The 26,022-nt window shown below is 40.2% G+C and overlaps 1 protein-coding gene across 11 annotated transcripts in view; it reads right to left on the bottom strand.

Moving 5' to 3' along the window:
• NCKAP5 (NCK associated protein 5) overlaps positions 1-26,022 on the bottom strand; it is a 1,007,163-nt gene that overhangs the window by 848,607 nt on the left and 132,534 nt on the right. For 7 of the 11 annotated variants that reach the window (XM_057505668.1, XM_057505672.1, XM_057505667.1 and 4 more), the window contains exon 2: positions 17,959-18,007. The exons of the other annotated variants lie outside the window; for them this stretch is intronic. Coding sequence is in view for 1 of the 7 variants with exons in the window: in XM_057505672.1 (XP_057361655.1) it covers positions 17,959-18,007 (49 nt within the window). In the remaining 6 variants the exon portion in view is untranslated. The remainder of the gene's footprint in view (positions 1-17,958; positions 18,008-26,022) is intronic. 11 annotated transcript variants of the gene reach the window in all.

The following is a 26,022-nucleotide window of genomic DNA, read 5'->3' as shown; positions in this document are numbered from 1 at the left end:
GCACCCACGCTAGAAAATTGCCATCTCTCCCCATCTCTAACCCAAATGCCAAAATTGTACAAAGCAGTCTGATTTAACTAATTCCCAAGACAGTGCACAAGACTAGTCACCTCACTTGCATTTTAACCTTTATCCCCCATCAACACTGTAATATTCCCTCTAATCCAGTGTTTTCAAACCGCAGTTTATAACCCATTGGTGGTTAAATCATTTTAGTGAGTCCAGGCTGTCTTTGTGTTAATGCAATAAAATAGAAAATGTTAAAATAGAATTTAGAATTAAAAGGAATAGAAAATAGAGTGCATTCCATGTAGTAAATACATCTACCTATATCTCTATATATGTATATGTCAACAGTGTCATAATGTAAAATATGTGTTTTTTTAAGTCGCATTTTATTTAAGTTGGAAATTTTGCATCAGGTTAATGCTCCCTGTGTTCCACAGCCTCATTGGTAACGTCCAAATAACAATCCCTGCTTCACAGGACTGTTGGGAGGAGCAAAGGAGAAAAAGCATCTGAAGACTGGAGCTCAGAACTGGATACATAAAATGTGTTTCTTTTTGAATATTCATTACGAAAAGAGTTTAAGAAACACTGCTTTCATGGAAAATCCCATCGGCCAATGTGCTTACATTCTGGCCTAACAGGACTCATGACTCCCTTCTCATTTCTTCCTCCTTCCCTCTTTCCTTTTTCTTTCCTTCCTCCATTCATCAGAAACTTCCTGAGAGCCTACAGAGAATCAGGTACCATTCTAGGCACTAGAAGTATAGAAGAGAACAAAACCCATACGTCCCCCACCCTCATGGAGCTTACATTCCAGAAGGAGAAGTGATGCAATAACACGTAAAAATAGACATAACATGGAAAGTGGGGACAAACGTCATGAAGAAGCAGTAAGAGCAGCAGGGCATGGAGGTAAGTGCTGCTGCAGGTCAGAAACTGTCTCTCGAGTAAGGGGGCACTGACGCCGACTTGAGAGAAGGGAGGAAGAAAACCAGGATAATGTTTAGGGACAGATGTTCCAAAAAGGCCCTGAGATGACAATCTGCTTGGTGCTGGGAAAAACAGCAAGAAGCTAGCATGACAGGAGCCAGGGCAGGGGGTGGGGATTTGAGGAAAAGAGTGGGTGGTGGGTAGAGATCAAGGTAAGCACTGTGGCTTGCACTTGAAGCACAAGTGGGCCCACTAGTGGTTTGGAGCAGGGCACTGACCTGATGCTGCTTACATTTCTAAAGGAGCACTAGCGCTTCTGGGGAAAGATGGGAAGCAGAGAAGTCAAGGGAGGCCCTAAGACACTAGGTGGGACATTTTTTTTTTTTAATCCACACAGTGACATGCTGGGTGCGTCTGGCCAGACAGTGGAGATAGTGCCATGTCTCAGATTTGGGAAGCACTTTAAATGTAGATCAGACACACTGATGAAGTAAAAATGAAAGTGAAATGAATTAAAAATGCAAGAATAAATCCAAGGATTTTACCTGAGAAGCTAGAAAGATGGAGTTACCTTTCCTGAGAAGGGGGAAGACTGAAAGTGAAGCAGGATTTAGGAGTAAATTGGGAGTTGTTCTGAATATGTTAAGGTTTAGTGCCTATTAAGCATCTAATTGGAGAAGTCCAGAATGCCACTGGATATATGAGCCTGGGATTCAGGAGAGAGATCCAGGATAGAGATACAGGTTTGGGAGTTGTCAGTATATAACTAGTATTTAAAGCTGAGAGGCTGGATGAGATCACCAAGGAAGTGCACATAAATAAAGAAGAAAAGATATTCAGACAGTGAGGTAATGTTCAGGTACATTATAATCTTCTTCATGCCCACCAGATGGCCGAAACCCCTTTATATGTGTGAAGGGAGCTGAACGGAAATATCTGGACCACTGCATCAGGAAGGCTGTAGTTCTTCCATCCAGGAGATAGTTACTGACTGTCTACTAGTGCCAGGCATTGATGGCCTCAAGGAGAAAACAAGATGCAAACACATTAGGCCTTGAAGGCAAAGAAGGGACTCGTTAATGTTCATGCAACTCAAACTGACGTTATTTCTGCAGTAAAAGAAATTTCATTGAGTTTCTCCCCGCTGCCTGAAAGCACCTTGGCCAGGGTGCTTTGCAGGGTAAAGACCACCAGTGGGCTCGGGCTGAAGCCCCTCCCTGCAGGAGTCCCCCAGCAGAAGCTTCTGCTGCCTGCCTTCCTTGTTGACCACTCTGCCTGACCCTGCCCTGCCTCCCTTCCCTCCCTGAACTCCAGGATCTTCTCCCGAGGAGTGTCCACCTGGCTGGACCTGGTGAACAGGGCAGGCTTCTCACTTCTCTGTTCCAAGCGTCCTTGTCTCAACACTTGCAGAGAAAACTAGCTTGCCTGGCTGTGGGCTTGGAGGACGGAAGGGTGAGCCTAACAACCAAGGTAAAACCCAGCACAAAGGTAATGACGAACCCAAAAGGAGGAGTAACTGGTGGATTCTCATTTTAGTGAACTGTCATGTGTCTTTAAATATCATTGCCTAAGGCATGATTATTGTTCACAGTGGCCGCCTGTAGGTGTGTGGAGGGAAAAATCACTTTCTGCTAAGTGCTTTGACTCACTAAAGCAGAAAACTCTTCTGTTTTAATAAGCAGTATTTTTTTTGCCCTTTCATATTTCTGAGCATTTGTTCAGTGGATATGCCATGGTGAGTATGTGGGATGTATGCATGTGACTGTGGAGTGTGTGTGTGTGTGTGTGTGCGTGTGTGTGTGTGTGCAGTGTCAGTGAGTGGCATGTATTGTGCATGAGTGTTTTTAAGTGTGTGTGAATGGTGTATGAGTATGTGAGCACGTATGCAAGTGGTATATGTGTGAGTTCTGTGTATTTGAGAGAGAGAGAGAGAGAGAGAAAGAGAGAAAGAGAGAGTGTGTGTGTATGTGTGTCACTTGCTGAATTTGTGTCATTCCTGTGCTGGGGCCCAGACTGCAAAGTAGCTGTAATAAAGCTAAGACCCACTAGGCAGGAACTTCCTTCCCCACCTGGAAGATAAAGTAGGGCTGCATGTCAGGTGCGGCAATGAATCATTATTTAGATCCTAGTGATCAACATTAAACTAAGAGCACAAATAAACAGTGTGAGCTAAGCTGGGGCCTCACAGAGCATTCGGATTGCTGGATTTCCCTTCCTGATGAGGCTGTGTGTTTGCCAACCGAGGTTTCCTGAAGTCACAAGTCTCCTAAAACAGCTGTCCCATCCTGCTGCCAGGGGAGCTGCTGCTGTCTCCTCCTCCTTCCAAATACTGTAGGATCTCCCACTGCACTGGGAGCACAGTCCCGAGTACTTCTAGGAAGGAGAGGGGAGCACTGCAGGGCAGGCCAGGAGAGAGAGTATAGTCTAAAAATCCCGGCCCTCCATAACAGCTTGGAGAAAAGTTTAGCTACAACTTTTTTTTGGTACCCGGCTCCCTCAACTCAGATAGAGGGCTCCTGGGCTATACTACAACAGAAAAAAAATATATATTATAACCTTTGGACCCCATGTTAGAATGTGCAGAGAACTTTTACCAATATCATACCTTTTGTTCCTCTTATCAACCCTGAGAAATGAACTGAAGCTCAGAAAAATCAGTATCATGGAAGCAGCCTCAGAAATGAGACTCAAGCCCAGGTCTTTTATTTTGTCCTAATTTTTATCATAAAAGTAATACATGCTTATGATATGATTATTATTTTTCAAACTATACAGAGGAGCATAAGACAAGAAAGAAGTTTAAAACTCTGTTCACTTCTGGGACTTCAGAATCAGTCCTCAGGATAATTATCTATTGTTCATTATGTCTTGTATGTCCTTCCCAAAACGGTCATATCCTTTTTTAAAATGTAAAAAGGATTATTTGGTATATAGATACACATGTGGTATACAGATTTTTCACTTGACAATCTACCTTATTCAGTTTTCATATTAGTATATACTATCTACATAAAATCTTTTGAACCACTGCACCTTACATTATTCAACCAATTCCTTACTGATGAATGTTTAGATGGTTTCAAACCCAAGTCTCTCAGAGCAGGCTTTCTTGCTAGCAAACTGTATTGCTTAGTCGGAGAATGAGAGTTCCATGTCAGTTTCAAACAAAATAAAAGTTACTTATGTGTGTAGGTATTTATTTATACACCTAATATCAGATAACGCTTAAGACCTTCACGATCATATTTCTCTTTTCTGAATCCCTTTGTCATTTCCATGCTCTTGAGCTTGTCCCTATTACCCTATCAAACCTCTAAATTGCTAGCAAGGCACTGGAAACAATTTCTTGACTTCATGGATGCCTTGTACTTTCACAATGCTGAGAACTACTCATTAGAACACCAACAAGTTGGTGTCACAATGACCAAGCTGCTCACTGAATTTTCCAGTTTTGATCATTGATCTGACGTTGTATAACACAAATGCACGGATATCATAAAAGTAATACATGCTTATTTATTACTTCTATTTACTTTCACAAAAGGCAAGTTTCATTCTTCTTCATAATACACTTTGCCTCCCATGGCCTTTTATAAAAGGGAAAAGTTTATGTGTTTGAAATGAGTATAAAATCTATGTTCAGGTTTTGATAAAAAGTGGTTTTTGTTTTTGTTTTTTATCAGAAATGCAAACATTCAGAGATTTTACACAGTCCCACAGTTTATGAGGCTAGACGTCCAAAATCAAGCTGTCAGTAGGACAATGCCCCTTCCTAACTTCCGCTGGTCACTGGCAGTCCTTGGCGTTCTTTGGTTTATACCCAATTTCTGCCTCTGTCACATGTGGCATTCTCCTTGTGTGTCAGTGTGTCTCTGAATCTTTACCTTTCTATAGGGACACAAGTCATTGGACTTAGGGCCACTTTAATCCAGTATGATGTCATCTTAACTTGATTGTTTCTGCAAAGACTCTATCTCCAAATAAGGTTACATTCACAAGTGCTTAGGGTTAAGACTTCAACATGCCTTTTTGGGAGGATACATTTCAACCCACAACAGACAGGTTATTTCATCTTAAGTGCAAACCTGGCACTGTTGAAAGTCTCATGTGTGACAAGTATGGGAAGAATGGGAGGCTCTCATAGGCCCCAGCAGGAAGGAGCATGGGGATCAGTTACCGATGCCCCCTGGGAGTTGTGGGGGAGCCCATAGGCTCTCCTGCCAGGTGTCTGCCTCACTGCCCCAGAGGATGGGAGGGTGGGGGGAAGTGAAACTCCCATGTGGAGTGTCTAGGTGGGGAATCTGCGAATCTGGCTTGGCAATAGGAGGGCGCCTTCCCAAGGGGCATCCTAAAGAATTGGATAATGCATACATTATCTTGCATATAAGACACACTTCACTGACTTCAAGGCAGGCCTGGCCTTCACTATGTTAGCTGAAAAGAAAAAGAGAGACAGGAGAGGGGCAGTGCAGGGAGACATGTTGTGGGAATGTGGGGTGCTGGGAGGCAGTGAGGCCCCTCTTGCCCTCCACGTCTGGGACCCTGGGTGAGACGCCAGAACTCAGGAGGGTCTCCACAGGCATCTGCCTGGAAACTCTCTCCACTGCCACAGAGGGCATGAAATCAGAAATGGGCAGGCGAGAGGAGCTTTCCCACTGCCTTTTGGGAAGAATCCAATCTTCTTATCCATGCCTAGCAACAGTTTTAAAGCCAATCACTCACACACCCCATAGAGAGGTGAGGAAATGCCAAAAGATTCTGAAGAGTTGGAGTTGAAGCTGCCTTCTGTCTGATCCACTGGCTGCCGTTCAGTTTCCCCAGGTTTGCCTACCATCCAGCCTAAACAACCGCCCTCTGCTTATTCAATCCCAAGTGAGGGGCTTGACTGAAGGAAGGGACTCACTGAAGGAAGTGCCTGTAAAGAAAGTGAGCCTGTCTTTGCCATAATTTAATAATAGATCTTACAGAAACTTAATTCAGTTAGGGAATCAGTTGTTGTCTTGTACATATCCAAATGGCCCATATCTTCAGATGAAATGGACGTGATTCCATGAGCATTTGCCAGATAGGATATTTATCTTCTGGTTTCTCAAGACCAGAACTCAAAATGAGAGAAAGAGTAAGGGAGAGAGGGAAAGAGAAAGGGAGGAAGGGAGGGAGAGAGAGAAAGTTGGCCTATAGGGAAAAAGAAATACTTTTGTCCTGGCACATCTGCAGCAAGCACACAAAAGCCTTTTTGTTCCAAGGCCAGACCCTAAACAATGAGCCGCAGGGGCGCCTTTGAGAAACGCTCACGTGCCCACTGAAGCAGAGCTGACCATGTTACGAGCAGGGAGCCTGGGAGTTGTCTATAAATTGGTGTAAAATGGAGTTCCATTATAAATCCCTTTAATGGGAGGCAGCTTGGACACCTCTCCCTCCTCCTGATGTGTGACACTTTCTCTCTCCATTTGAGAAAAGGTCCATTCCTAGAGGGCAGTGGCAAAAGTTCTTTACAAGTGAGTCCTTCCTGATGAAGAGACCTCTGACAGCAGCAGTCAGACAGACACCAATGTGTGGAGATCTGCACACACTCTCAAGGCTGTGGCTGGATGGGGACAGGAGGGTCCCTGAGGCACACCTGGCTCACCTCCAGGGTTCCTTTCCTGTGCCTCATGCCCCCAGGCAGGCAGCACCGCATTGCAAGCAGACTCCAACCCCTTCCCACAAGCATGTTCTGAGCTGCTTTCTCAGATTTGTCTGCATATGCATCTTGCTGCTCTTCTGATTTCTACCTCCGACTTCAAACTTCTTTTCTCATGTGAGGTTCTACTTCAACTGTCACCAGGCCACCACCCTGCCAACAATCCCCACAGCTCCTGTTCCTGAGGACAATGGGTTTCACTTCTCCCTCCCGTCATCAGCCTCAGCCCACCCGGGGTAAAGCTCCAGCCCCTCCCAGCAGAGCTCACCCATGGTGCACACAGACTGACTGACCAGACGTGGACTGATGGGAGGGCAAAGCGAATTGTCTGCAGATGAGCTGATGGAAATGAAATCCGGCCTTCTGAAATAAAAGGCAGCCAGTCTGGCTTTCTGGCCTCTGCATGAATGATGTGTGTTATGTATTTATTCAACCACCATTGCAGATTGGAAGACCAGGAATGCACACCAAATCATTCATTCAACAAATATTTATTACGGACCAACAGTGTGCCAGACATGGGTCTGGGCACTGAGTATACAGTGGTAAATAATTTGTTTGCTTATTTTTAAGTCCTTACCTTGAAGGACTTTTTAAACACTTTTTGCAAATGCAAAAGTCCTGTGATGGAAACAAGCCTGGCATGTTTGGGAGTAGAAGGAGGTAAGCACAGCCAGAATGCAACCCAAGCAGTGGCCCTCAGGAAGCAAGAGGTCCGGCAGAACCCATCACAGACCTGGAAGCCCTGGGTCAGGTTAATTTTATTCTAAGAACAATGAATAGGAGGGTGAAGTCATCTGAATAATGTTTTTAAAATATCAATATATCTGCTTTGTGCAGAACAGATTGCAAGAAAGCTAGAGAGGAGAAGGGAGACCAGTGTGGAGGCAACTGTGGTTCTCTCTGTCAGTGTGGACAGGCATAGGCAGTGCCCTATGAAAGAGGGTGGGAATCCAAAGAGAAGGTCTGGAACAGTCTTTCCAATTGTGGAAGCCATGGAAGGGGCAGCATTTGATCTGAGCCTTGCAGATTTGGGCACAGCACAGGTGAGAGGAAGGGAGAATCCATCCTGGCATGATGAGCAGAGAGGTGTGAGTTTGTAGATCAGGAGTAGGCAGTGGTGCTAGAGAACCTGAGGTGGTTGCAAAGGCCAGAGAGCCAGGTGGAAGCCCTCGTCGTTTATTTTTCAGGTGAGAAAGAGCCACCGGGATTGTTCAGGAGGGAAGTAAGGGCACAGCCATCTCTGGCAGCAGTGTGGAAGGTAGTTTCAAGAAGAGTGTAGAACAGGGATCTGCAAACTTTTTCTGCAATGGGCCAGATAGTGACTATTTTAGGCTTTTCAGGCTATGAGTTTTCTTTTGCAACAACTCAACTCTGCAGCCCTAGACAAATACATAAACAAGTGGGTGTGACTTGTTGCAATCAAATGTTTCTTATAAAAATAGGCATGGGGCCAGATCTGGGCTGCAGGCTGTAGCTTGTCAGACTCTGGGTTAGAGGAAGGGAGAGAACTTCACCAGCTTTGCTAACAAAGGATGTGGAGAGGTGCCTGTGGATAAAATGAAAGTTCCTGTGACCAGGATTCTCACCTGGCTCTGGTTGGCTAGCTCAGTACACACATGTGGACAATACATTGTTATTGACTCCATATAAAGAGCTCCGCCCAGTGCTCTGGGTGACGCGGTGACACAGCTGCAAGGCTGCAGGACAGCAGAGCAGAGGCTGGAGTGGTGGCAGTGCCGAGGACAGAGGCCCAGAGGATGGCTGTGCGGGACGACTATGCAGGCAGAGAGGCCCAGAGGATGGCTTGCTGCATGCAGAGTCAGAGTGAACTGGATTTTAGTGATTGACCTGCCACCATGGAAATAAAGTTGAGTATAACCCTTTCACCCCAAGAACATTCTACTGTCATTTCTTTGGTCACATTGAATCCATAATGAACTTGCCAGGGGCTGAGACTCATTGGCAAGACAGTGCCTGGAAGGATGACACATCTAAAGGCATTGTGCGGATTGTCAGGGGAGACAGAGAAGAATGGGAGGGGAGAATGACTCCAAAATTTCTAGGCAGAAGGACTTAATTCATTAGCTAAGATAAAGAGCATGCAATTGGTAGGAGGTTTAAGCTGTAGAAGAAGATGAACCACCCCTACCTCCCAAACACATAGAGAGGAGAAACAAAGGAAAGGAGCGTCTCTGCTTCTGGACAGCCAAACCATACAAACCAGGGGCTCCCAGAGAGTGTCTCTACCTAGAAGCAGGCTGGGGGCACTGAACATATCAAAGAATTAATCCCTTGCCTGGCTTCTTGCACATCTTATTCCAGTCCTCTAGCCATTAGGCAGCACCTGTTTCCTGAGCACCTACCAACTAGTCAACCTTGGGCCACGGATTCTGAGGAGCCACAAAAGACATGGTGTGGCCCTTACTGTAAACATGGATGAGGCACAAGCCACTGGAGGGCCTAGGGCAGTCCAGCTCATGGCAGTGTCTGGGAGTGCTTCCTGAGGGAAGAAGGGGCCTAGAAAGGCAGATAAGGCAGGTGACAAGTCCCAGTGCGGATAGAAAATGCAAATCAGCCAATGACAGCAATGTACAGGACTGACCAAGACGATGGACAACGAGTCTAGGCTGTTACATAATTAACATTGAAACAAATGGGGGAATTTTGACTTTTTCTTGGTTTCCTGTAGCCTTACTGCACTTGGTAACTCTGAGAGGCAACAGAGCACAACAGTAAGAACATGGACTCTGGAGGCAGCAAGGTGGTTTGGATCTCCATCTTTCCTATGTCACTTCACCCCTCCAGGCCTGTTTTGTTCCCCTGCAAGGGGAGAAGGTAGTAACAGCACCCTCCACACAGGACTGACGTGGGCATTATATGTCAGTACATGTGCAGGGCTCAGAGCTGACTTGGTTCAGGATGCCCTGCGTCAGGGCTCACTTCTGCAGTTCCTGTCCTGTTTCTGCTCGGGGCTAAGTAACAGAGAAATGCGGGAAGTGGCTGGAGACCTAAGGACTCCCTCTGCTCCATGCTGAGGACTGCCTATTTCTCTTTTTCTCACTCTAAACATCAAGGTGATGAGAACAAATGAGCCAACCTCACAGCTGTCACGATTTCCTATCTTCTTCCCATGCTTTTCTGGGAAAGATTTTTCTTTCTCAAGATTGAAACCAGGCAGGTAGAGAGCAACATTTTGCAGTTTTAATTAATACAGATTTATCTACCTCCCAGGGCAGTTTGCAGGATTAATCCCTACCTGGTGCCACAAGCTCCTTAACAGACAGGCACTGTGTTCTCACCAAATAAACTGGACTCTCAACCCTTAAGCCCAATTCTCTCAGTCACTGCCCCCTCATCTCAAATAACGGCCTCTTGCTCACTTTAAATTGGTTGTTTGGTCTCTGTGAATTTGAGTTTATCCTCTGCCTGGTGCAATTATGTGTGAAAAATCCTTGATCCTTGCCTGGGGTGAGGGGAGGCAGGGATATTCGTGTGGTCTGAGCACTGAGCTTGGGTTCAGTCCTGAAGTGACTCTGACAGCTGATGCTGCAGCCTCTGACCTCCTTGGTGGGTTTCTGAGCAACTCGTGGAGGGTGTGGAGACCTTGGGGGTGGGGGTGGGGGAGTGGGGGGCGACAGGGGTGAAGGGGACTCACAGAGGGAGAATGAGCAGGGTTGGAGGATATGGATGGATTTGATAACTTGGTGGAATAGCCTGAAACCATGGCCCCTGAATTAGTCATAAGGCCCAGTTTAGAAATTGTTGCAAGAAATAACTCTGCTCATGGATTTGTAAAAGCTTGTTATGTATAGGGTATATCAATATAAATAATTTGCATCTGGGGTTTTTCCGAGCTTAGTACTTTGCTTTTGTTGATTTGATTTGTTCCTATGTGGGCATCTTACTCCCTCAGAAAACCCACAGAACAGTGCCTCAAAAACATATCAGCTCTTTGAGCATATTTAAAATTTCATTCCTTGCTACTTTAGCATGTTTTACAGAGCTGCAATGACCTGGGTAAATCAGGTAGAAAAAGACAGCAGGAGGCCTCCTCTGAGGCTCCAAGAGCCATAATAAAATGTTAGAAAAGATACCAAAGAATACATTCACTAAAATTTATATAGCACCCTCCACACAGGACTGACGTGGGCATTATATGTCAGTACATGTGCAGGGCTCAGAGCAGATGTGTATGCCACAATTGCATCAGCGGTTAATGTAGAGAAAAATGCTAATTTTCACGTGAGTTAACCAGTGGAAATGCCATAGTCCTCACCTTGGCCTTGCTAGTACTGACCAGACCTAACTTGAATCAGATTCTAACACAGCTTCAAAAATTCTTCAAAGCAGACTTTCCTAAATAAGGAACAATGCACTCTGTCTAGTAATATGCCTTATGCAAAAAATAATATCAGATCCAAATAAGTTTAATAAATATCCCATATTACAACATCTCTTGGGAATTAACAATGAGAGAATAAGACACTTAAAGGTCCTGAGAAATCTGTAGAAAAGTGACTGCCTTAATGTACTTAAACAGGGAAGTCTGTTTATCACATGGAACTTACTAACAACTCCTGAAATAGTTTTCCATCAAAACACACTTTGGACTTAGTTCACAAATTCAAGGAGTAAGCTCATGCTGCCCTCTCAATATTGGTGATAAGGACAACTGAGAGACTCTTAAATATCCATCTCCCATCTAAAACACCTGGGTCCACAGTGAAGAATAGAACTAGTGGCTGTCCCTTTGAAAGCCTCTTAAACAGTGGTTCTCAAACTCTGGTATTTATCAGAATCACCTGGAGAGCTAATAATAAGTACAGAGTCCTGGGCTTGTTGAGTTAGGACAGCACCTGGGCCTCCGAATTATTACCAAGTTGTCCCCACGATTCTCTGCACACTGGAGCTCTAAAAGACAGCTCCAGAAATGGAGAGGAACCCAAGAAAGGAGGAGGTTTTTGGCCTGGCCTGAGAGCTTGTCAGAACCCTGACCCTACAAGTACTTGCTGAGTGCCAACCATCTTTAGGCTTCCATAGTGGTAATATCTTGGGGCATTTTAGGAGGTGTACTGTTTGTGGGATTTTTTGTTTGTTTGTTTTTGCTCCAGATATTTCCCATCAAGGAATTAATAGACAAAATGGAAACAGCACAAGGTACAGCTCAGTTGGCCTCCAACTGTCCCCTTTTCTAAACAGTGCCTTTCCTAAACTCATAGCCGATGACCTAAGGACAATGGACAGCGATTGAGAATGAAGGAGACCATCATTTTCTCTCTCTCTCTTATTTTTGCATCTCCAGAACTGACCCTGAATATACTAAAATCTACAATGTTTTAATGGCTTCCCTAAGTTATTAGGTCAGTATCTGTACTATATAGAAAACCCTCATTACTTCCAACCCCTTTAATTTGTAATTTTAATAATTCTGACTTGAGAAAAAATGCCAGAAAGCTGTTTCCAGGCAGTTTTTTCACAAAAATTGTCTAATTAACTTATTAATGACCTCTGAGTTATGGAGGTGCGTTCACTGTTTCCTTCCCAAGCCTACTGCCAGACGTGGGAGACCCCTGTTGGAGCGGGGCAGACCATCTCCATGTAGATGGGATAAAATTGCATCTCTTCAGTTTATTATTCAGCCAGTTTACCAAGTCTAGCCAGCCACCCATACTCCCTCTTAGAGAGAGTTTCCTCTCAGTCAAGGATCAATTAGATCTACATATTGGCCCAAATCAAACAAGTGAGACAACACTGGATTAGATCCGAAGACAGGGTTGAAAGGGACTGAGGATGTGAGACTCTCTGAAGAAGGCTTCCTGTGAATAACAAATACTGTACATTATGAAATACATTTGAAGATTCCTAAGGGTATTTTAATGCCCCCAAAGTTTAAATATGACAAAGCATGAAAAAAAAGCACCCATAATTATAAAAGTCCAACCTTAAATTTACTAAAGGAAATGGTGAAATGCCTAAGCACTTGCTTAGAAAGAATGCATATCCCAGACAAGCATGATTCAAATTCTTCCATCACTGCTGATATATCCCACCAAGGAGCCACAAGGAAATCCCCATGTGTACTTTCTTGCAGGGTGAGTCTGGGACTAATTTTAATGACAACATCATAGTCATGTCCTTCAGTCATGTCCTGATAGCTCAATACTGATGAAACCCTGTAATAACTTACTGATATTAACTCACATTTTGTTAGAAAATTCCTACTCCTATATCAAGTTTCAGTGATTCAGGAAACTTTTTTTATTTTAATCTGTGGATCTGGTGAATACCTAATATGACTCTGATTTAAACATTTCATCTGTTTCCAAGATAAAATTATTTATTCTATTTGATGACACTCTTAAAAGTGGCTTCTTTTCACATCAAACAACTCAACTGAAATAGAACTACACGTCTAGAGTCCTTCTTATTGAAACTCACTAACAGCCTTTTCTTTTTCAACATATCTTTTCTAACGCTTAAATAACTTTGCTTTCTAAAGATATGTTTCAGCCATTTTCAAATATTTTTCATCCACCTTGTGAGAAGGGTTTGTAAGAGTGTATAAAATTAATATATTAACTATATATTCATTATTTAAGAAAATATAGAACTAACCACCAAATTAACTACTAGCTCTTTTTTAGTCATTTTACTAAAAAGTAAATTCTAGTTGCAGAGTTGTCCGAATTGCTGAGGATCAAGGAAAGGAGGATCACGTGTATTTTTGGTGAAGTTAAAGGGGCAAGAGTCCAGAATGAGTTTCACAATTCATAGTAAAAAATTTTATCCATTAAAATAAAAAAATAGCAACATTGCTCTTTTGATCAAAAATGTTATGCCCTACAGACCCGGTACTTCTTTAGTATTACTACCTTAGAGTCAAAGGCCAATAGCTTATAGGCAGACACACAGTCATAATGAGGACATTGTGGAATTGGAGAGTCGCTTTCTTGCCATGGAAAGGAAAGAGCACTAGCATCACCAGGACCAAACTAAGAGGCAGGTTCCTCGGCGTGGCTCTGCACCACCCAGCATGCCACCTGGGACAAACCTGACCCCTCTCCATGTGTATTCTCTCTAGGTGAAATAGGGACAACAGTCCTAGCCTGACTGCCCCCATGGTTTCTTTTGGATTCAATGTTGATGGTAGAGGCAAGTATATAGTATCATAATTGAATACTGTCAGTCTCACCTTTTCAATTTTTCTTGAAATGCCCTCACAATTATCTTCCTAAAACAAAGTTAGATCACATAACTTTCACCTTCAGAGACTCTTACTTGCCTATTATCTAGAGAATAAAGTTCAAACTCTTTACATAGTATTCAAGATCTCTCATGGTATGCAGGTTTCTCCTACTACCTCTCTCTGTGTTCCCAGACTAATGAATTTATTGGCACATTTTCAACATTTCATGCATGCACCTTCATACTGGGTCTTTGCACAACCTATCTAGTCATCTCCTGACAAAATCTTGCTCCTCCTCAACATTCAGGCCAAATGTAACATTCCCTTAAAGATATTTTCCCTGACATTATTCATCCATTCAATTATTATAAAGTGATTTTTATGTGCCAAGCATCAGAATTGTATAATTTTCTTTTCCCTACAATGGCATTTTATTGCCTTTCTAATGGAATTCTAATGTCAGCCTGCTTGGTGGGGTTTTTATTACTTTACCACTAGATTGGAAGATCTTTGAGGAAAGAAATTATTCATGTTTCACCCATGCTAGTGCATAGAAGGCAACTGATTAATGTTTGTTTAATGAATAAACTCTGTTTTGCTCATCTCAAAATCCTCACAGTTTTGTTATATAGTCACATGAGCTTAGTGGCACGTCATAAGCTCTGAATGGCTGAAGGGCAATTTCTAGGAAGAAGTAATTACAAGTCATGCATATGAAGGCTTTTATTACTACAAACTAGGAAAACCATGCTCTCATCTGCTGCTTCCCTCATTAGTGTCTAGAGACCAGGACGGAAGCAAAGTTGAGACTATGGCCACTCTTCCTGATTTGCTCTTCCTCAAAGATGACCATTCTAACTTCATGTCTAGGATAATCTATATGGATGGCTTGGCCTCCTCCATCATGCTGGCCCACCAGAGCTGGGTTTTATATCCCAAACCTCACCAAGATAGTGAATAAGAAAGTTGTAGAGACATAATAATGATCCATCACAAATTTTGGAAACTTTTTCCCAGAATGATAAAGTTCACACATTTGGAGACGGTGTGTCAAGACTGACTCATAACAAATAACAATAATAATAAGGCAATTAGTAGAAAAGAGGGTACCACCCATACAGAGCATTTCCTTAAGAATTTTATTCTAGATTCCTAGGTCAGTGTCATTCTGAAGAAATGTACATTTTAACCTTTAAAAGCTTACTTAATCCCAGCAGAAGGCAACTGATCTAAGAGAAGCTGGAGTCCTTTCCTGTTTTCTGGGGTCTCCTTCATCCTCATTGTCAATAAATAACTTCAATATTCTACCCACAATTCATGCTGAATAGGGGTTCTTGCTCTTAAATCATTTTTCTCTCCTTAATGCCATGGAAAGAAACACAATGGGCTTATTTCTGTGCAAAATTGTGACCTGATGGCTGCAAGAGGCATATTTCTCGTATAATAGCCAATCTTGCAAGTACCCTGACGTCCAGAGGATTGATGAAAGAGACAAAGGAGGCAATAAACTGTTCAGATGAAGATGAATTGGAAGTGTATTTGTATGGTAGCAGTGTGTGTCTTAGGAATACGCTGGGAAGGTAAGGAGAAGGGAGGCTGGAAGAGATAATTTCTCGACTCTGGACTAAAGAACCAAAGGATAGTCTAAGAGCCCCTCACTATTACTGTCCAGGCATCTCTGATCTCCATACTGCCACCAAAAATAGCAATCAGTACCCAAAAAGGGGGTACTTTCCTCTCAGTGTGCCATGCTACACACCCAATATCCAGAAGAAGAGTTAATAGTCTAATCTGCAAGTGAAAAATGAAGCTGTTCAAATGGTCTGGCTGTAGTCCACTGGTTAAAAGCTAATAAGTGTATGTATACATGCATACACACATACATACTACACCAAAGCTTTTAAAAATAGACCAAAAGAAAACATGACAAAATGTTTACAGTGCTTGTTCCCCAGTGATAGAATACTATAGGTTATTTTACCTTCTTTCTATCTATCTATATTTTCTACAGCAAACTTTTTTTTCAAATAAAAATTTTTCTTTAAAAGTCTGCTTTTTATTAGCAATTCTTTCACCTGACAAAGACTTCCAAGAAAATACAATCTGTATTGGTCAGAGGGATGGAAGGGTTAACAAGGTGCTTTAGTAAGAAGGGAAGAATACAGAGTCTTTGTTTTCAGGGCTTTTGGGGGCTTTTGTACTTTTTCTTTTCTGTTCTTAGAAATGTGAGAGTGACCTCCTACCCAGAGAAATGACCTTGGATTTAAATTTGAAATACTAGCACAGTCTGAATGCCTGAAAAGGGGCATTGCATTTGAGAACAAGAGGTGAAGTGTCCCTCTGTTCTTTGTTGACACATGATGCATCCATTAGATCACTTGCAAGATGCTGCATCTCTCAGAGACCCCTCCATCTCTGCTGGATGCAAAAAGCACTTCTCATCCCCTTCCCCTGTCCTCAAAGTCACAGTAGCCTAGTCTTCAAGGTGAGACCCAGAATGTGGCAGAGAGAAGGCAGGTGGTTATTTGAGGAGAATTCACCCTTTCATTTTATTGCTTTCTTTTGCCGCATCTGTTAGGATGGCAGGTTCACGGGCCTCTCAGTTTCCCAGGTTCTGTGCTTTCACTTGTTTGCTTGGCTGTCAGTCAGAGGAGACAAAAGAATTCTCCCCTTTAAAGGTTTCTTGTGGGGTTTTTTTTGTCTTTCTTTTATCTTAAAAATTATAGCAAGACTTCTTACCCCCATGAAATGACATGATGTCTGAGATTTGCTTTAAAATTTTCTACCCAAGATGAAAAGACTGGGTGAGAGCAACTAACAGCCTCTCCCTGTAGGCTCCCACAGGCTGTTAGAGACCTTTCACTTCTAAGTGAGAGAAGCTAAAACTTCCTTTCTCCTATTAAACCCTCTTCAAATAATCCTCATTTTCAAATTTCTAATCTTTTTTATTACCGACTGTCCAGGATGGTGGGTTTTGATCTAATTTGTTCACTTACAGCACAGCCTATGTAGAAATGGCTAGCAGTATCCTATAGAATGTGGGTCTACTTACCACCTATAGATTTCAGCTTTGGTATGTCAGCTAAAATTCTCAGGCATCAGGATGGGCATTTCAACACTGTTCTGTGGTCACATATGTACAATTACTATTTTGCTCACAAATAAAAGAGTAACATTTCTCTCAGTAGATAGCTCAATGCTTAATCTGGCTACCATCATAGGATATAACAGACTTCCAATATTCTTGAGAACCTCAACACCATTGATGATCTTAGAATTCACAGGGAAGATAAGACGGAAATTTGAAATGAGAAAATGCCAAGCAAACTTCTAGAGTGATACCCCAAGTTTAATTATGGAAATAAGATCTCATTGTGTAAAGAAAAACAGAAGTTGGCATTGGCTAAAATATCTGGACTTAGTTTTACAACAAATGACACAACTAATTTATTCCCACAGAAAAAAAGCAAAATCTGAATTAACTAAGAGTATCTGGGTTGAAGAGGCATATCTTTCTTTATTGCTATTTGATCTCCAAATGTAAATACTCTAAACAGTGGTTTTTACTAAAATATTTATAAGTGTGGCATTTCATTACATATCCTGAAGTACTTTTTAAACTGCAAAATGATGAAGAAATATGATACCATGATCACCAAGTTCATCTTTTATTTTTTATGATTTTAAGCTCTTTTTAACAATCAATGTAAACATTCTCTCTGAAGAACTACATTTCCCTTTGTCTCCTTGTTAATACACTGATTCTAAGAAATGCTAAGAAAAATACAGATGTAAGTTTTGGCCACAATATGGTAATGTGGCAAGGAACTGGATCAGATTAATGCCAAGAACTACTTTTGTTTTGTCTCCTTGACCTATAAGACTGACAGAATAGATGTAAAGCCTTCTACAATGCTATCCTTAAGAGGGTTTTGCTGTTCAATAACTCTGTCCACTCAGAACGTGTATTGAGCACCTACCACAAAGCACTGGTAAGCAACCAGTACTGAGAAGGAATACCTCAGAATGGATGCTACAGAGTGGATTCCCATGAAGGAAAATGACAGCATTAAGAAATCAAAAAGCGAAAATAAACAGTTTATGAGGGCTAGGTGGAGCATCCCAGAGCTGAATGAGTTAGACTTACATATCCAGACAGTCCCTTGAAGATCCATTCTCCTTCCTTCCCCAGAATCCTAGAAAAATCACAGGACAGTAAAGTCAAAGCCTGTGTCACATGCAGACATTCCCCCTGCACCGTCTCTATCCTTTGATAGAATTATTTCCCTAACTGGGAAGCTCACAATATGAGAATGGCCTGCTCCACTCTTCTAATGTTCACTGGATGCAAAAGTACTTTGTAATGGGAAGGATTTATACAGATGTCCAATGCTATGATTATTGAGAAAGATTTTCTTTATGAAGACTTTATTATCCATCCATACAAGGCCAGGACTAAAATTAAGGTTGCAGGAACAGTAGCTCAATAGTATTTATCTAGCTCACCTCTCATCAAAGAATTTTAGCTCCTATTCAATTTGTCAAAATAACTCAGGAAGTATCTTATAATAGCTTGAAAACAGAATCATCTAGGATATGAAAAAGAGTTAGAGACTTCTAACACAATCTTTTGGCTATGATGTGGAACTCGCCACAACCCTCCTGTCAGTTCCAGAGACATCTATACTATTTCTTGAAGCTAAGTGAGAAAAGTCCTCTACAGCTGCTTTTGTTCCACGTGGGGCCTCACTCTGTTCTGAGGCCTCCTTCTTCATTCTCTTCCCTGTTCTAGAGGTGGTCCAGCAGTCCCTTCAATGAAGTAGGAAAGCGGCTCTTGTCCAACTCTGAACAGCACATGACTATACTTAAACTATAAAACAGGAGTTGGTTGCATTCATGGAGGATTAACAGAAACTTGAAGAAAGAACTCTTTTAATTTTGTCTCCCTCTTTCTCAAACCTCTTGCATGAGTCCTTGGAGAAAGCACTCAATCTTCTGAAGCAGCCCTCTCCCATGATCCACTGACAAGAAACAAAGTTCTGTCCCCCAGGTGTTGTCTCTGAGGAGGAGTTTCTACCCACAAGCTTCTCAGCCCCTCCTACAAATACACCCCAGTGGGGATGTGCCACACACCTCCAGACACCTGGAGTAGGATCACCACAGATCAGCAATGCTCCATCCTCCACTTCCTACCTCTGTGTTTTTTGTTCAGGGCACAATTTCAGACACTAGAATTTTCACAGCATAGCTGATGGGATTAAAAGGCTCAAAGGCACTATAAATAAGTTGGCAATAATTATAACACAATTGCTACCCAGTGTCTTCCAGTGCATATAAAAGCATTCAGTTATTGCACTATTCATTTGTTCCCCCTTCAGCATTATGATGCTATTTGAGTGGAACCATTTCCTGTCCTAAGAATTCCAATAGACTCAGGATTCAGGACTCTGACATGTTTCAGCACACATGTGATGATTTTGGATGCCATATTATACATATCATTCTTTTAATGAAACTTTTAATTTAATGTTCCAACTATGAGATACAGATACAAGAGAAGAGTTTTAGAGTTAAAATATTCACAGATTGGTCAAAATTTAGCAATCTCTAAAATCTGAAAGCAAACTGAAACAAAGTAATCTATGTCTGGGTTGGTATCATAATGTGTAGAGAGGAACCAGTGACTTTCACTGAACATTCTTAGTGGAATATATCCTAAGATAGAGTCACACACACACACCTGAACTAAACAACTAACAATAAGCTCTTTGTAGTAATCAATTGTTGAAATAGGTTTGGCAGTTATTCTGAGACTACTGCATGTATATTGTAAAATAAAGCAAATTAGTAATTATGTTGGTGTCATTACAAATTGATTTTTAGCTTTTCAAAAAGAAATACAGGTGTAAGATTAGTATGGCTAAGTTAAAATTCTGTAGTCCTGAATGTGAAGCAGAAGAACCTATTTCAATTCACAATATATTTTATCTTAAATATAATACACATATGTTTGGACTCTGAATAATGAAAAAGCCCTGGAAACAATGACCAACCCATTAGCAATGAGCCTCCCCTAGAACTCAGACTGGGCTTTCCAAATATCAATTTCCACCAGAAGGAACCAGGGTTCCTCATGTAAATAAATGACCACAACATGAAGCAGCAGATATATACAAAGGGAGACGGACACATCTTGTCATGCCAGAGACCAAGGAAGTCTCACTTCTAAGACCATGCCAAAAGGATTCAGAAGCTAACTCAAAGGGCTCCTACTGGCCAACATGAGAAAAATATGAAAATAATAATATTAACTGCAGCTGTGTCACACAGAAGCAGCAGACTGAAAGATTTATTGATTAACTTTGAGGTGTGCTGGAGTGGCAGGGATCTGTGGGAACGTTCACTGACAGACACCATTTTTCTTACTCTCCCTCAGCCTAGTTGGCCAAAGTCAGTTCTGACTCTTTGTATCTACCATGCCAGCACTGCTTACTCCACCCTAGTATTCCCATACAGAGTGGCCCTGCTAACATGCCTAGCCAACAGGTGTCCCACCAAAGCAACTACCACTCCAGGAGGGAAGGAGTTAGCCCCATCCACCAGCATTCTTGCAGTAGTCCTGCTGGTCACTGCTGAGACACAGGCTGACAGCTGGCCTAGCTCACCAGTGCACTGCAGGTGCTATAGCCAAGGCTTTCAGCCACCACACTGCAAGGAAGAAAAGCCACCACACTGCAAGGAAGTCTGGAATAGTCACACTGATCATTTCTGACTGCCAGGCAGAGGGCCAGCCTCACCCACCAGCCTGCTCACAGCAGTCATGGCTCAGCCACAATAGGAGAGTGCACACAGCCTAAAAAGGGGACATCCCTGGAGCACTTGGTCTTGGTAATCAGGGAATACTGTATTAATGGGCACTAAAGGATGCTTACCACAAAAGGCTACTGCTTCCAGACCAGAAGATATAGATGACCTACATAGAAACAAAGAGAGCCAGACAAAATGAAGAAGCAGAGGAACATGATCCAAATGAAAGAATAAGACAAAAAATCCAGAAAAAAATTGTTAAATGAAGCAGAGATAAGTAGTCCACCAGATAAAGAGTTCAAAGTAGTGGTCATAAAGAGAATCACCAGACTGGAGAGAAGAGTGGAAGAACTCAGTGAGAACTTCAACAAAAAGACAAAAACTATAAAAAAGAACCAGTTAGAGCTGAAAAATATATTAACTGAAATGTAAAATACACTAAAGGGAATCAAAAGCAAATTAGAGGATGCAGAAGAATGGATTAGTGATCTGGAAGACAAGGTAGTGGAATGCAAACAAGCTGAGCACCAAAAAGGGAAAGGAATTTTTTAAAATGAGAAGATGCTCAAAGATCTATATGACAACTACAAGCAAAATAACATTAGCATAATAGGGATCTCAGAAGGAGAAAAGAAAGGGGCAGAAAACATATCTGAAGAAATAATAGCTGAAAATCTCCCTAAGCTGAGGAAGGAAACTGACATCCAGGTCCAAGAATCACAGAGAACCCCAAACAAGAAGAACCCCAAGACACATAGTAATTAAAATAGCAAATATTAAAGATAGAAAATTTTAAAAGCAGCTAGGGAAATCCCATAGGCTGTCAGCTGACTTTTTAGCAGAAACTTTATGGGACAGAAGGGAGTAGGATGATATATGCAAAGTGCTGAAAGAAAAAGAAGAAAAAAAAAACCTACAACCAAGAATACTCTGCCCACAAATGTTATCATTCAGAATTGGAGAGATAGAGTTTCTCAGATAAACAAAAGTTCAAAGAATTCATCACCAATAAACTGTCCTTACAAAAATATTAAAGGTGTTTCTTTAAATGAGAAAGAAAATGTTATCACTAAAGGTGGTGAAATTAAGAAAAGTAAAAATTTACTGGTAAAAATATATAGTAAAGGTGGCCAAACAATCATCTACAAAGCTAGTATGATTTTCAAAAGACGAAAGTAGTAAAACCAATTATATACACAAAAATTAGTCAAGGGTTGCACAAAATACAAAAAAATGTAAATTAGGACATTGTATACATAAAATATACAAGAGTAATAATAAAAAATACTGCTTTTAGAACATGTTCATACTTAAGTTACTATCAACCTTATCTAGACTGCTATATACATATAGGATACTATATATGAACCTCATGGTAACAAATCAGAAACATATAATAAATAAATGAAAAATTAAAAGAAATCCAAGCATAACACTAACAAAAGTCATCAAATCACAAGGGAAGAGAGCAAGAGAAGAAACAAGGAACTGAGAAAAACTACCAGAAAATAACTAGAAAACAGTAAAATGGCAGTAAGTACATACCTATCAATAATTACTTTAAGTGTCAATGGACTAGATGCTCCAATCAAAGAAGACAGAGTGGCTTAATGGATATAAGAACAAGACCTGTCTGTATGGAGCCTACAAGAGACTCACTTCAGATCTAAAGACACATATAGAGTGAAAATAAAGGGATAAAAAATATATTCCATGCAAATGGCAGTGGAAAAAAAAAAAACACTCCAGTAACAATATTTGTCAGACAAAATATACTTCAAAATCAAGAATGAAACAAAAGACAAGGAAGGGTATCACATAATGATAAAGGGATCAATCCAACAGGAGAATATGACAATTATAAATATCTATACATCCAACAGAGGCGCACCTAAACTTATAAAGCAAAAATTAACAGACACAAAGGGAAAAATTGACAGTAATATAATGATAGTAGGGGACTTTAACTACACTTACATCAAAGAATAGATCATTGAGACAGAAAATCTGGAAAATCTGGCTTTGAATGACACATTAGACCAGATGGACTTAACAAACGTATACTGAACATTCTAACCATAAGCAGCAGAATACATATTCTTCTCAAGTGCACATGGAATGTTCTCCAGAACAGATCACATATTAGGATCACATATTAGGACACAAAACAAGTCTCGATAAATTTAAGATTGAAATTGTATCAAGCATCTTTTTAGACCACATATGAAACCAGAAATCAACTATAAGAAAAAAACTGGAAAAAAACACAAATACACAGAGGCTAAACAACATGCTTATAAGTATTAATGGTCAATGAATATATAAAAAAGGAAATCAAATAATACATGGAGACAAATGAAAACAGGAACACAACAGTTCAAAATATGTGGGATGCAGCAAAAGGGGTTCTAAGATGGAAGTTTATAGTGATACAGGTTTACCTCAGGAAATAATTTAACGTTATGACCAAAGGAAGTAGAAAAAAAAAGCAAATCCCAAACTTTGTAGAAGTAGGGACATAATAAAGATCAGAGCAGAAATCAATGAAATAGAGAATAAGAAAATACAAAAAAAAATCAATGAAACTAGGAGCTAGTTTTTTGAAAAGATAAACAAAATTGGCAAACATTTAGTTAAACTCATCAAGAAAAAAGAAAGAGGACACAAATAAAATCAGAAATAAAAGAGAAGTTACAACTGACCCCAAAGAAATTCAACAGATTATAAGAGAATTCTAAGAAAAATTATATGCCAACAAATTGAACAATGTAGAAGAAATGGATAAATTCCAGAAGCATATAATCTTCCAAGAATGAATTAGGAAGAAATAGAAAATCTGAACAGGCTAATTATTAGTAACATAATTGAATTGATAATTAATAAGCTCCCAAAATTGAAATCCAAGATCAGATGGCTTCATAGTGAATTATTCAAAACATTTAAAGAGTTTAAACCTATCATTCTCAAACTATTCAAAAAATAGAGGAGAAAGGAATGCTTCCAAGTTTATTCCATGAAGCCACTGTTACTCTGATACTAAAACCAGACACTACCAAAAAAATATAAAAAGAGAAAATTACAGCCAATATCCCTGGTGAACACAGACATAGAAGTCTTCAACAAAATACATTAACAAACCAAACTCAAAAATACGTTAATAGGATCCTTCACTATAACCATGTAGATTTTATTTCAGGGATTCAAGGATGGTTCAGTATCCACAAATCAATCAGTATAATATTCCACATTAACAAAAGAAATAATTAAAATCATATAATCATCTCAACAGATGTTGAAAAAGCATTTGGCAAAATTCAACATCCATTCATGATAAAAACTCTCAATAAAGTGGGTATAGAGGGAATATAACTCAATATAATAAAGGCCATATATGACAGACCATAGCTAACATCATACTCAATGATAAAAAGCTGAAATTCTTTCCTGTCAGATCAGGAACCTTACAAGGATGTCTAGTCTTATCACTTTTATCCATCATAGTACTGGAAGTCCTAACCACAGCAATCAGACAAGAAAAGGAAATTAAAGGCATCCATGTTGGCAAGAAAGAAGTAAAACTGCCACCATTTGCATATGACATGATACTATACATAGAAAACCCTAAAGACTCCACCAAAAAAACTATTAGAATTAACAAATGAATTTAGAAAAGTCACAGAATACAAAATCAACACACAGAAATCTGTTGCATTTTTATATATTAGTAACAAACTAGCAGAAAGAGGAATTAAGAAAGATAAACAAAATTTGGGAGGTTTTCAGCTATTATTTCCTCAAATAAGTTTTCTGCCCACTTACAATTCAACAAAAAAGAATAAAATACCTATGAATAAATTTAACCAAAGAGGTAAGAAATCTGTACTCTGAAAACTACAAGATATTAAGAAAAAGAAATTGAAAACATAAATAGAATGATAGGTCATCCTCATGAATCAGAAAAAATAATATTGTTAAAATGTCCATACTACCCAAAGCCATCTACAGAGCCAATGCAATCCCTATCAATACCAATGGCATTTTAGAAGAAATAAGCCCAAAATTTGTATGGAACCACAGAAGACCCAAATAGCCAAAATAACCTTGAGAAAGAATAAAGTTGAAATTATCATGCTAATTTCAAACTAAACTACAAAGCTATAATAAACAAAACAGTAGGTATCAGCACAAAATAGACACACAGACCAATGGCACAGAATAGAGAGCCCATAAATAAGTCCAAGTTTATATAGTCAATTAGTCTATAGCAAAGAAGGCAAGAATGTACAGTGGGAAGAATCTTAAATAAATGGTGTCAGGAAAACTGGATGGCTACATACAAAAGTATGAAACTAGACTTTGTTATACCATATAAAAAGAAAACCTCAAAATGGATTAAAGATATAAATGTAAAACCTGACACCATGTAGCTCCTAAAAGAAAACATAGACAGTAAACTCTTAGACATTGGCCTTAGCAATTTTTTTCTGGATGCATCTCCCCAGGCAAGGGAAGCAGTAGCAAAAATAAACAAGCTTAATAGGGACTACATCAAACTAAAAAGCTTTCTGCACAGCAAACCATCAACAAAAAGATAAGGCTATCTACTGAATGGGTGAATGTATTTGCAGATGATATTTCTGACAAAAAGTTAATATCCAAACTATATAAAATTCATACATGTCAACACCAAAAAAACCCCCAAATAATCTGATTTTAAAATGGGCAGAGGACCTGAATAGATATTTTTTTTCCCAAAAAACATATAAACATGGCCAACAGACACACAAAAAGATGCTTGACATCACTAATCATCAGGGAAATGCCAACTGAAACCACAATGCGATATCACGCCACACCAATCAAAATGGCTACTATCAAAAAGACAAAAAATAACAAGTGGTGGCAAGGATATAGAGAAAAGGGAACCCTCATGCACTGTTGGTGGGAATGTAAACTGGTGCAGCTACTATGAAAAATAGTATGGAGGTCCCTCAAAAAATTAAAAATAGAAATATCATATGATCCAGGAATTCCACTTCTGGGTATTTACCCAAAGAACACAAAAACACTAATTCCAAAAGATATATACAATCCTCTATTTACAGCAGCATTATTTACAATAGCCAAGATATGGAAGCAACCTAAGTGTCCATCAATAGGTGAATGGATAAAGAAGATGTGACCCATATATATGTATAACGGAATATTACTCAGCCATAAAAGAGAGTGAAATATTGCCATTTGTGACAAGATGCATGGACCTAAAGGGTATTGTGCTATGCGAAATAAGTCAGAGAAAGACAAATACCATACTATTTATATGTGGAATCATAAAAATCATGTTTTCAAAATGTAATCATTTTTATCATTGATAACATTATCAGTGATATAAAATTTTAATGAT

This window comes from Manis pentadactyla, chromosome 8 (assembly GCF_030020395.1).
Source record: "Manis pentadactyla isolate mManPen7 chromosome 8, mManPen7.hap1, whole genome shotgun sequence".
Taxonomy (NCBI): domain Eukaryota; kingdom Metazoa; phylum Chordata; class Mammalia; order Pholidota; family Manidae; genus Manis; species Manis pentadactyla.
The sequence above is the reverse complement of the archived record's forward strand: the minus strand, read 5'-3'. Positions and strand labels throughout refer to the sequence as shown.